The following is a 13,470-nucleotide window of genomic DNA, read 5'->3' on the forward strand; positions in this document are numbered from 1 at the left end:
TATACAACTGCTGTCTTGTATTTTGTGATATTTAATGATTGTTTTGTTTCCTTTCAACAGGGATGCCCTCTGTTCCCACCACTGCCCTCTTTTTCTTAGTATTATTAGTCGCTGCCGTATCTGGAGAAACACAAGTGCAATTTGCTGGTGAAACCGCCTTTTTTGTAAATGAGACCAGTACCACGGTGATACGGCTAGTTATTGAAAGGACGGGAGTGCCTGTAAACATCACTGCAATAGTTCTGGTAAGGGAATGCATTTATTGCCGATTAATTTCTCTAAATTGAAAGTTTGTTACTAATCTTGCATAACTGAGGGGGTCAGGCAAACTTTTGAGTATAGATAAATGGAGTTACAGTGAAATTTTGCACCAATTAAATTGGTGGAAGTTCCGCCTGCTGTATATGATTTTCAAGTTACACCTTTTGGTTCAGCATTCCAAGGAAAGGCTTTTCCACAATGTATATGTAAAGTCCCCTTTCACAGAATTGAATGTCTTTGGGATAACAAAGGCCAGTTCAATCTGCTGTGTGGTGTGGCTGGGATAAGTCTGGGAACACTCAAACTTTCAGCATACGTACTATGCTTTTTAGGTAACATTCAATAACTAATATTTTGTACCCGTCATTTGCCAGGTGGCTAGCTACAGTATTGTGCCTAGGCTAGCGTGGGCTGCGTGGCAGGTTTTCTCTTCCTCTCTCTACCCCCACCTTCCCATATCTTTCCTTCTCTTCCTCGCCTCTCTCTTTCTACCCCTCTGTTACTTCGTCTCTCTCTTCCCCTTCTTTCTTTTCTCTCTCATTTCTCTGTCTGCCTCCCCTTTTCCCCGTATCTCTCTCTCTCCTGTCTTCCTCACATCTCTTTCTCTTCCCCTTGCTCTCTTTATGCCCCTTCTTTCCCCAGTCTCTCTCTCCCTCTCTTATGTTTATAGGAGGGGCCTAGACAGGGGCATTTTATGAAAGGAGGGGGCCTGTGTGCAAACTCCGGGTAGGCCCCCTCCTCTCCACGGCGTTATAGGCTTCGGCATTGTGCCGGAGTCTACTGTGCATGTGCAGGTCACTGGAAACATGGCACCTGCCATGCTCCGGAGACTAATTACCTACTGCACATGCGTGGCGGCCATTTTGGGTGTGATTTTTGCCGCAGCTGCAGCGCCTGCCGCGGGACTCCGGAAAGCTAAGTATAAAACCAACATGGGTGTAGTGTGTGCAGTGTGGGCCCACAGCACACATTGCACCCTTGATAGAAATGCCAATTGGCCTAGAGGAGGACTGAGCAGTTTCATGGTGGAAGGTCTGGTGAAGAGGATTCCTGTCACTAGCAGAACAGCAGAATGAAGGGAATGGCACAGTATGCGCATCATTAGTGGGAGGGGCATGCTAAGGGCGTGCACATGTAACCCTCTGCCCCTGGTTGGTCATGTCAGGACAGACATCTTTGGGCATAATATGATATATACAGTCTTCACTACACTAACCTTTGCAACTGTATAGGGAAATTCATAGTAGCAATTTAGCATCCTATAGTTAATACATCAATGCTAATACATCAATGCTATTTATTCAAAGTTTAAATGGACAGACTATCTCTATAAGCTATGGGGCTAATTCAGTAATGATTGCTGATGCGATACGTGCTGCATTTTCCCGATGTTTGAGTTCTGCGCACGCGCAGGACCCAGTCTGCGCTTGTGCAGAACGGGTCCTGCGATCGTGGAGCAGATATGCGAATGCCTCTTCCCTTTTAATTTTTTTAAGGTGAATTTATACTGCAGTGGTAATTACTATTGAACATACCATAATGAATGACAGGAGTGGCTATAGCCTTGACACAACTATATAAAATGTAACCACTCCTTGTATTAATATCAATGTGTCACAAGTTCTCTGCTATAACCTTGTATTATTAATACATTAGCATGAATACGTTGTTGCAGTGTTGACACAGTGGCAGAAAAAATACAACCACTCACTGTGCAAGTGTCAACACATACACTTTAGAAGAGAAACAAATTCATGAGGTAAACTGTATGCCTAAATAACCACTGTGATTACAACAGGCAGGATTTCCACTGCCGGGGTTAATAATCATATTACATGATGTATTACTAAACTATTTGTGTTTAAAAAATCTGAGGTTATTGTCCTCATCTTAGAAATTTTCACTACAGAGACAGCTATTTGATAAATTGATTTTTACTGTACATGTGATATAGGGGTGACAATTATAGAATCTAACTTTTGAGGTACATGTAAAATATCTTTTTCTCTTGCCCCACCTTTTTTTTTTTAAATAAGAAAGGAATAAAAGTTATATTTTGACCTTTATAATCATATCAAGAAAAATAAAAATATACACACTAAAAGAGTGCTCCAAAAAGGATTCTTCATTGGGGCTAACACCCAAAATCCTATACTATGCGAATGCCTCTGCCTGACTGACAGGCAGAGGCATTCGCGGGGAGGGCGGGGACAGCCGGCGTTGAGGAAAATGGGGGTGTGGTATGCACCTCCTCCTGCATCTGTCTTGCTAAGGACTGCAGATGTAAAGCTGCTGCGAAAAGCTTTACAATCCTTAGCGAATTAGGCCCTGTAATCGCAATAATTATAAATCATTAATAAATTACATCATAATGTGTGGAACTGCCATCCTCTTCTACTAAATGCACAACATGGTAGACCATTATTTAGGATTTTTTTTATTAGCTGTCATTATGTAATCTTGAAATTTCATCTGTTCACTAAAGCAGACACTACAGTGTACACAATGCTTTGTATTGAGAAGAAATACAGTGATACAGGTCCTTGCTGAAAGGAAATGCTTAATCTGGATTTAATTGAACATGTAAATGAAAAGTACCTTAAAATCGCATATGGCTTAACGTTGCTCAGTCTGTCTGATAAGGAATTTAATTGGTTTAAAAAAACAATAACACATAAGTAAAAATACTACAAAACAACACTAGACATAATGGGGGTCATTCCGAGTTGATCGTAGCTGTGCTAAACTTAGCACAGCTACGATCATCTTCCCTGACATGCGGGGGGACGCCCAGCACAGGGCTAGTCCGCCCCGCATGTCAGTGCCGCCCCCCCCCCCCCCCGCACAAATACAAAAGCATCACACACCAGCGATGCTTTTGTATTTCAGGAGTTTGTCGCTGCCACTGGCCGCAGCAGCAGCTGCGTGAGATGTCATGCAGCCACTGCGGCCCGCCCCCCCAACGGTCCGGACCACGCCTCCTAAACGGCGGCTTAATGCCGCCGTTCAGCACCTTCCCGCCCAGCGACCGCCTCTGTCTCAGAGGCGATTGCTGGGCAGCAACGACTGCCATGCGCTGGCGCATGCGCGGTTCCGACCCGATCGCTGCGCTGCGACAAACTGCAGCAAGCGATCGGGTCGGAATGACCCCCAATATACTCAAGATCTTTCACATTCCTGGAGTGAGACCATATTCCACTTATTTGATCCGTTATTTACTCCCAAATTTCAAGGGCGGTTTGCCACAGTATATTACAAAAAACCCTCTAGAATATTCAAATGAGAGCTTTTGTACTACTGCCTGTCTTTTCTATTTTGTTGTTACAATATAAATAAATACCCTTACTGTATATTACATAAATACAACGCTGATTGTGTTTCAGCTGGAAGAAGAAAACACTGGGGACTTTGTAGCCACTGCTACTGCTGCTTTTATACCCGACTGGGAGACAAAACGCACCGTCTACATCTCTGTGTGTGATGACGACGTTCCAGAGGCAGATGAAACATTTCATTTCCTGCTAATATTACAGGTCAGTTTGAAATAAATTATTGAAAAAAAAGAAACATACAGATGGAGCTTTTTTTTCCTGTTGCCTCAATTGAACCAAATAACCCCTCTCTCGGCGCACCAGGTCCATGCAACTCAACTTAGCGCTTTAGAAATTTGTACAGATGGGCGCAATGTTGATGTTATACGCAGTGGAGCAGTTTGTTGCTGCCGTGCATGCATATAATTCACATTGCGCATTTGTCAGGATCATGGTCTTCCAATGGTGGTCACTGTGAGTATTTATTTGCAAATTGAGTGAAAGACAGGGAGCGTTTGTGGGGGGTAACAAGGGAGTGGTGACTCAAATGCATGTGTGTCTCGACCGTTTTGGGGGCATATCACAGCTTGCGACTGCAGTCACACACAATGCCGCCAAGTTCAGCTGTGCATTATCTGGGACTTTGTACGTGCATAAAACCAATTAATGTGTGGATAAAGTCACGACGAACATCTCAAGTATATTGTGAGCGCCTTTTGGCTGCATCTGCGATATGACTATGATGCAGAAGTGAAAGAAAGATATGGTACACTGCTCCTCTCGCAGCATCTATTGTGCTGGGCATCTTGCAGCTTAGTAAGTGAGGACACACCTGTAATCATTTAATAAAACTTGTGTCTTTTAGATTACATAGATGCGGGTGTCTCGCTGAAAGTTTCATTGCTCGCATTGGAAGCCACTGAGAGAGAGAATCTGCAGCTAGAGTAGGGCTGGTGCGAGGTTCCATGGTACGACTGAAGCTGGCATCTAAAGACACTCAGAGTGGGCGTCTCAGTCCTTGCACATGGTGACACACAGCCGTACACCAGGGAAGGGCTTTGTAGCAGCATTTGCATAAAGTCGCAGATGTTACAGTGACAAAACACGCACTCACGGACCCATCTGTGTCTGACTCGTGTGCTTTATGATATTTTTTCTGGAAAAAACATTATTTTAAGTACACAATATAGATTAAGCAAATAACCATAGAAATTATGACCTTGAACCACTGTTGTTCTTAAAGCTTCATTCGCAACTACTCTACATGGTGGAACATTTTAGTTTGATAATTAAATGGATGCGGATGGGTGTAATTTGGATTGGGCTGTGAGACGAACCATGTAGAGTGTGAAAAAAACAGGTATATGGAGTCAGGATGGGCATAATTACAGCTGTCCCACCCAATGAACACTGACTTAAAGCCCCTTTATTTGCCATAAGTACACAGTAAGGCAGGACCCTAGCTCTCTGTGATAGAGGTTGTGTATTCAGTTCCCAATGACAATCTCTTTGTTTGGACTCTTTCTCTTTTTCTTGCAGCAAGCAAGTCAATATTGTGTGGGATTATCTTCCCAAAGTGACCTATGTAATGTTGATGTTAACATGCCAGGAATTCCGTGCTTTACTTTCCATCTCATGAGAACAGTTTGCCAGAACAAAAGGCAACACCTCAGAGGCGACACTGTGCTGATTACTAGAAGCGATTAGTGTTATAGAGCCCCTGATCATTTTATTCCTATTCCTTATTCTATGGTGTCACTAACAGGCTGTCAGGCGGTGATTAATGGTCTCTAAAATCTCCCCATACACATGTCTAGCGAGACGACATTACACCATTCCATAAAGTTAGTCACCTTAGACTGTTTTGCATTTTGTCACGGCTCTCAGCTGACATGTAGACATTATGGATTCAAGGGAAGGGGAAAAGGTGTAGAACCTCTGCACTGGACTTATGTCAGATTAATAAAATTTATGATAAACTAACAAGTTACCCCAATTTTCATATTATGAGCCAATTCATGGTATTGTGTGGGGGTGCCGCCATAGACAATAAATTGGAAGAGAAGTACTAGAAAGAAAATGATTGTCTCTTTGTTGGCGCACTTACAAGAAAAAGGTAAATAAATTTAAAATGTAACTTTTAATTTCATATGATTAAAATGCCTGAGAACGTGAAAAATCATGAGACAACAATCATGAGACAACAATCACGTGTTCGATGATTTTTCACATTCTCAGGCATTTTAATCATATGAAATTAAAAATTACATTTTAAATTTATTTACCTTTCTCTATCGTCCTAGTGGATGCTGGGGTTCCTGAAAGGACCATGGGGAATAGCGGCTCCGCAGGAGACAGGGCACAAAAAGTAAAGCTTTAGGATCAGGTGGTGTGCACTGGCTCCTCCCCCTATGACCCTCCTCCAAGCCAGTTAGATTTTGTGCCCGGCCGAGAAGGGTGCAATCTAGGTGGCTCTCCTAAAGAGCTGCTTAGGAAAGTTTAGCTTAGGTTTTTTATTTTACAGTGAGTCCTGCTGGCAACAGGATCACTGCAACGAGGGACTTAGGGGAGAAGAAGTGAACTCACCTGCGTGCAGGATGGATTGGCTTCTTGGCTACTGGACATCAGCTCCAGAGGGACGATCACAGGTACAGCCTGGATGGTCACCGGAGCCTTGCCGCCGGCCCCCTTGCAGATGCTGAAGTAAGAAGAGGTCCAGAATCGGCGGCAGAAGACTCCTCAGTCTTCTAAAGGTAGCGCACAGCACTGCAGCTGTGCGCCATTTTCCTCTCAGCACACTTCACACGGCAGTCACTGAGGGTGCAGGGCGCTGGGAGGGGGGCGCCCTGGGAGGCAAATGAATACCTATTTTGGCTAAAAATACCTCACATATAGCCTCCGGAGGCTATATGGAGATATTTAACCCCTGCCAGAATCCGTTAAGAGCGGGAGACGAGGCCGCCGAAAAAGGGGCGGGGCCTATCTCCTCAGCACACAGCGCCATTTTCCCTCACAGAAAGGCTGGAGGGAAGGCTCCCAGGCTCTCCCCTGCACTGCACTACAGAAACAGGGTTAAAACAGAGAGGGGGGGCACTAATTTGGCGATATGCTTATATATATATTAAGATGCTATAAGGGAAAACACTTATATAAGGTTGTCCCTATATAATTATAGCGTTTTTGGTGTGTGCTGGCAAACTCTCCCTCTGTCTCTCCAAAGGGCTAGTGGGTCCTGTCCTCTATCAGAGCATTCCCTGTGTGTGTGCTGTGTGTCGGTACGTGTGTGTCGACAGGTAGGAGGACGATGTTGGTGAGGAGGCGGAGCAATTGCCTGTAATGGTGATGTCACTCTCTAGGGAGTCGACACCGGAATGGATGGCTTATTTAGGAAATTACGTGATAATGTCAACACGCTGCAAGGTCGGTTGACGACATGAGACGGCCGACAAACAATTAGTACGGTCCAGACGTCTCAAAAACACCGTCAAGGGTTTTAAAACGCCCGTTTACTTTAGTCGGTCGACACAGACACAGACAGGGACACTGAATCCAGTGTCGACGGTGAATAAACAAACGTATTCCTTATTAGGGCCACACGTTAAAGGCAATGAAGGAGGTGTTACGTATTTCTGATACTACAAGTACCACAAAAGAGGGTATTATGTGGGATGTGAAAAAACTACCATAGTTTTTCCTGAATCAGATAAATTAAATAAAGTGTGTGATGATGCGTGGGTTCCCCCCGATAGAAAATTATGGGCGGTATACCCTTTCCCGCCAGAAGTTAGGGCGCGTTGGGAAACACCCCTTAAGGTGGATAAGGCGCTCACACGCTTATCAAAACAAGTGGCGGTACCGTCTATAGATAGGGCCGTCCTCAAGGACCAGCTGACAAGGCTGGAAAATATAATAAAAAGTATATACACACATACTGGTGTTATACTGCGGCCAGCGATCGCCTCAGCCTGGATGTGCAGAGCTAGGGTGGCTTGGTCGGATTCCCTGACTAAAAATATTGATACCCTTGACAGGGACAGTATTTTATTGACTATAGAGCATTTCTATATATGCGAGATGCACAGAGGGATATTTGCACTCTGGCATCATGAATAAACGCGATGTCCATAACTGCCAGAAGATGTTATGGACACGACAGTGGTCAGGTGATGCAGATTCCAAACGGCACAGTATGGCCGTATAAAGGAAGAGGTCTTGTTTGGGGTCGGTCCATCGGACCTGGTGGTCACGGCAACTGCTGGAAAATCCACCGTTTTTTACCCTAAGTCACATCTCTGCAGAAAAAGACACCGTCTTTTCAGCCTCAGTCCTCTCGTTCCCATAAGATCATATCTGCCCAGGGATAGAGGAAAGGGAAGAAGACTGCAACAGGCAGCCTATTCCCAGGAACAGAAGCGTTCCACCGCGTCTGACAAGTTCTCAGCATGGCGCTGAGACCGTACAGGACCCCTGGATCCTACAAGTAGTATCCCGGGGGTACAGATGGGAATGTCGAGACGTTTCCCCTTCGCAGGCTCCTGAAGTCTGCTTTACCAAGTCTCCCTCCGACAAGGAGGTAGTATGGGAAAAAATTCACAAGCTGTGTTCCCAGCAGGTGACAATTAAATTACCCCTCCTACTACAGAAAAGGGGTATTATTCCACACTATATTGTGGTACTGAAGCCAGAAGGCTAGGTGAGACTTATTCTAAAAAAAAAAAAAAAAAAATTTTTTTTGAACACTTACAAAGGTTCAAATTAAGATGAAGTCACTCAGAGCAGTGATAACGAACCAGGAAGAAGGGGACTATATAGTGTCCCGGGACATCAGGGATGCTTACCTCTATGTCCCAAATTTGCCCTTCTCACTAAGGGTACCTCAGGTTCGTGGTGCAGAACTGTCACTATCAGTTTCAGACGCTGCCGTTTGGATTGTCCACGGCACCCCGGGGTCTTTACCAAGGTAATGGCCGAATTGATGATTCTTCTTCGAAGAAAAGGCGCCTTAATTATCCCTTACTTGGACGATCTCCTGATAGGGGCATAGTCCAGGGAACAGTTGGAGGTCGGAGTAGCACTATCTCGGATACTGCTACAATCAGCACGGGTGGATTCTAAATATTCCAAAATCGCAGCTGATCCCGACGACACGTCTGCTGTGCCTAGGGATGATTCTGGACACAGTCCAGAAAAAGGTGTTTCTCCCGGAAGAGAAAGCCAGGGAGTTATCCGAGCAAGTCAGGAACCTCCTAAAAACAGTGCATCATTGCACAAGGGTCCTGGTAAAAATGGTGGCTTCCTACGAAGCAATTCCATTCGGCAGATTTCACGTAAGAACTTTTCAGTGGGATCTGCTGGACAAATGGTCCGGATCGCATCTTCAGATGCATCAGCGGATAACCCAATATCCAAGGACAAGGGTGTCTCTCCTGTGGTGGTTATAGAGTGCTCATCTTCTAGAGGGCCGCAGATTCGGCATTCAGGATTGGATGCTGGTAACCACGGAGCCCAGCCTGAGAGGCTGGGGAGCAGTCACACAAGGGAAAAATTTCCAGGGAGTGTGATCAAGTATGGAGACTTTTCTCCACATAAATATACTGGAGCTAAGGGTAAATTTATAATGCTCTAAGCTTAGCAAGACCTCTGCTTCAAGGTCAGCCGGTATTGATCCAGTGGGAAAAACATCACGGCAGTCGCCCACGTAAACAGACAGGGCGACACAAGAAGCAGGAGGGCAATGGCAGAAACTGCAAGGACTTTTCGCTGGGCGGAAAATCATGTGATAACACTGTCAGCAGTTTTTCATCCCGGGAATGGAAACTGGGAAGCAGACTTCCTCAGCACGACCTCCACCCGGGAGAGTGGAAACTTCATTGAGAAGTTTTTTCCACATGATTGTAAACCGTTGGGAAATACCAAAGGTGGACATGATGGCGTCCCGTCTGAACAAAAAACGGGACAGGTATTGCGCCAGGTCAAGGGACCCTCAGGCAATAGATGTGGACGTTCTGGTAACACCGTGGGTGTACCAGTCGGTGTATGTGTTCCCTCCTCTGCTTCTCATACCTAAGGTGCTGAGAATTATAAGACGTAGAGGAGTAAGAACTATACTCATGGCTCCGGATTGGCCAAGAAGGACTTGGTACCCGGAACTTCAAGAGATGCTTACAGAGGTCTTATGGCCTCTGCCGCTAAGAAGGGACTTGCTTCAGCAAGTACCATGTCTGTTCCAAGACTTACCGCAGCTGCGTTTGTCGGCATGGCGATGGAAAGCCGGATCCTAAAGGAAAAAAGGCATTCCGGAAGAGGTCATTCCTACCCTGGTCAAAGCCAGAAAGGAGGTGACCGCACAACATTATCACCACGTGTGGCAAAAATTTGTTGCGTGGTGTGAGGCCGGGAAGGCCCCACAAAGAAATTTCAACTCGGTCGTTTCCTGCATTTCCTGCAAACAGGAGTGTCTATGGGCCTCAAATTGGGGTCCATTAAGGTTCAAATTCGGCCCTGTAAATTTTCTTCCAGAAAGAATTGGCTTCAGTTCCTGAAGTCCAGAAGTTTGTCAAGGGAGTATTGCATATACAAACCCCTTTTTTTTGTGCCTCCAGTGGCACTGTGGGATCTCAACGTAGTTCTGGGATTTCTCAAATCACATTGGTTTAAAACCAGTCAAATATGTGGATTTGCAGCATCTCACATAAAAAGTGACCATGCTCTTGGCCCTGGCCTAGACCAGGCGAGTGTCAAATTGGTGGTTTTTTCTCAAAAAAGCCCATATCTGTTTGTCCATTCGGACAGGGCAGAGCTGCGGACTCGTCCCCAGTTCTCTCCCTAAGGTGGTGTCAGTGTTTCACCTGAACCAGCTTATTGTGGTGCCTTGCACCTACTAGGGACTTGGAGGACTCCAAGTTGCTAGAAGTTGTCAGGGCCCTGAAAATATATTCCAGGACAGCTGGAGTCAGAAAATCTGACTCGCTGTTTATACTGTATGCACCCAACAAGTTGGGTGCGCCTGCTTCTAAGCAGTCGATTGCTCGTTGGATTTGTAACACAATTCAACTTGCACATTCTGAGGCAGGCCTGCCACAGTCTAAATCGGTTAAGGCCCATTCCACAAGGAAGGTGGGCTCATCTTGGGCGGCTGCCCGAGAGGTCTCGGCATTACAACTCTGCCGAGCAGCTACGTGGTCAGGGGAGAACACGTTTGTAAAATTCTACAAATTTGATATCCTGGCAAAAGAGGACCTTGAGTTCTCTCATTCGGTGCTGCAGAGTCATCCGCACTCTCCCGCCCGTTTGGGAGCTTTGGTATAATCCCCATGGTCCTTTCAGGAACCCCAGCATCCACTAGGACGATAGAGAAAATAAGAATTTACTTACCGATAATTCTATTTCTCGGAGTCCGTAGTGGATGCTGGGCGCCCATCCCAAGTGCGGATTATCTGCAATACTTGTACATAGTTACAAAAATCGGGTTATTATTGTTGTGAGCCATCTTTTCAGAGGCTCCGCTGTTATACTGTTAACTGGGTTTAGATCACAAGTTGTACGGTGTGATTGGTGTGGCTGGTATGAGTCTTACCCGGGATTCAAAATTCCTCCCTTATTGTGTACGCTCGTCCGGGCACAGTACCTAACTGGCTTGGAGGAGGGTCATAGGGGGAGGAGCCAGTGCACACCACCTGATCCTAAAGCTTTACTTTTTGTGCCCTGTCTCCTGCGGAGCCGCTATTCCCCATGGTCCGTTCAGGAACCCCAGCATCCACTACGGACTCCGAGAAATAGAATTATCGGTAAGTAAATTCTTATTTTTTCTTGTAAGTGCGCCAACAAAGAGACAATCCTTTTCTTTCTAGGACATATAGACATTATCTGTCATGGGAAAAGTGAAAGGTACATTGTCTATGCTATGTAATCTCTATTGTTCTCTTCTTTTCAGAACCCTCCACCAAACACAAAGCTTGGATCCCAGAATGTAGTAACTGTCACTATACTATCAAACGACAATGCTTTTGGAATCATCTCCCTTGATATGGTATATATTATATTTTCCTGTGATTAGAAGAATACATTATATTTTTTTTATTAAAGTAGTATAGAATTGCTTTTCTAGTCTTATTAGTATCTATTGTAAGCAAGTAGAGTACAATTGGTGCTATTGGAAGCCTTGTGCAGTAGATAAATGCCATTATTGTAATCTTGCTGTGGTCAAGTGGGATTGGCTGGTTGGTCTGTGGTTGGCAGCCTCTGCCATTACCGTGCTACCAAGCTACTGTATGTGTGTTCCCTGGAGCAGCACTGACATCATTATAAGGCTGGCGCTTGCTCCAGGAACGAGGATTCTTTAAGCAACTGTGCTTTCTTCTAGACGGTGGAACATTGCAGTAGATTTAGGTCTTCACTAGGTACTGAACTACAGTGCCTGCTAATGTGACAGGAGAGGCAGTAACAGCCACAAGGGCTGATGCACAACTGCACTAACGCCGGCTGAAAAGTGCGTGCTCAGATATTAATGTGTATAGTCACCCGTATACAGAATTGCACATCATTACCAGAGCATTTGTACAACCATATCTTTGCTGCAAGAGAGCGATATGAAAGGATACACAATACCCTGCATAACCTGTAGTTGCGTCTACAGCCCACAACACGTCCTCGCACAATTAACTTACATGCAGATGGCTCGTTGTCAGCCAGTAACACCCAATTATCCGCAAATGAAAATGTGATTGAGTTGTATATGACTCTGAATCACCCATAGTTGCTCATTGTTGCATATACTCGGCTCAGATGCCTGCATAGTGCAAGAAATCGCAAGATTTGATCTTTGAGAAATTACTACTATTTAGCATTCTTGCTTCTTTAATATCTACTGCTTCACCAATGATCAGGTTCAATGTTATCATCAGCCCAAAGATGGAACAGTATTTAAGCCTCCCAAAGAACCCCCATAGAACAAGGAGCTCCCTGTTGCCTCCTTTGTATTAAACGCCCTACACACTGGACGATGTTGCAGGACGATATGAACATTCTCGTTCATTAATGAAAGAGAAATTGTTTATATCGCTCAGTGTGTATGCACCAATGATGAACAATGGGGGGTGATTCAGACATGATCGCACGCAGGCGTTTTTTTGCAGTGCTTCGATCAGGTAGTCACCGCCTACAGGGGGAGGGGGGTAATCGCTGTGCAGGGGTACGATCGCTTGTGCAGAGTGCTGTACAAACAAAAGTTTGTGCAGTCTCTGCACAGCTCAGGACTGATCTGGCAAGGAGCTGACGTCAGGAATCCTCCCTCCAAATGGCTGGACACTCCTGCGTTTTTCCGGACACTCCCTAGAAATGGTCAGTTGACACCCACAAACGCCCTCTTCCTGTCAATCTTCTTGTGAACGCCAGTGCGATCGCTTTCTTCGTTAAGGCTGTTGCTGTCCAGCAATCCCCGTCGCCGGTGGCTGATGCGCCTGTGCATTGCAGAGTTTACGCATGTGCAGTTAAGACCCGATTGCATCGCTGCAAAAAAAGCTAGCGTGCAATCAGGTCTGAATGACCCCCAATGTGCAGCCTCGCGGCCGTTCATCGTTGATTTTCCCGTCGTTTTTCAATGCTAAACAATTTGGACGATAACATTCATCATTCAGATCATTCATCGTCCAAATTGCTGCTATCGCTCAGTGTGTAGGGCGCTACTGATAGGGGTGGTCATTCCGAGTTGATCGCACGTAGCAACTTTTTGCTGCTCATGCGATCAACTAGACGCCGCCTATGGGGGTGTGTATTTTAGCATAGCAGGGCTGCGATCGCTTGTGCCGCCCTGCTATGCTAAAAAAAAGTTTTGTGTAGAACAAGACTAGCCCTGTAGTTACTTACCCTGTGCAATGGATCCAGCGACGAAGGTCCCGGA

General features: G+C 45.4%; 1 protein-coding gene across 1 annotated transcript in view; it reads left to right on the plus strand.

Annotated features, from left to right (window-relative positions):
- ADGRV1 (adhesion G protein-coupled receptor V1) overlaps positions 1-13,470 on the plus strand; it is a 1,000,765-nt gene that overhangs the window by 68,211 nt on the left and 919,084 nt on the right. The window contains exons 3-5 of the mRNA XM_063964002.1: positions 61-245; positions 3,645-3,794; positions 11,506-11,601. Coding sequence (XP_063820072.1) covers positions 61-245; positions 3,645-3,794; positions 11,506-11,601 — 431 coding nt within the window. The remainder of the gene's footprint in view (positions 1-60; positions 246-3,644; positions 3,795-11,505; positions 11,602-13,470) is intronic.

The sequence above is a fragment of the Pseudophryne corroboree genome, chromosome 1, assembly GCF_028390025.1.
Source record: "Pseudophryne corroboree isolate aPseCor3 chromosome 1, aPseCor3.hap2, whole genome shotgun sequence".
Lineage (NCBI taxonomy): Eukaryota > Metazoa > Chordata > Amphibia > Anura > Myobatrachidae > Pseudophryne > Pseudophryne corroboree.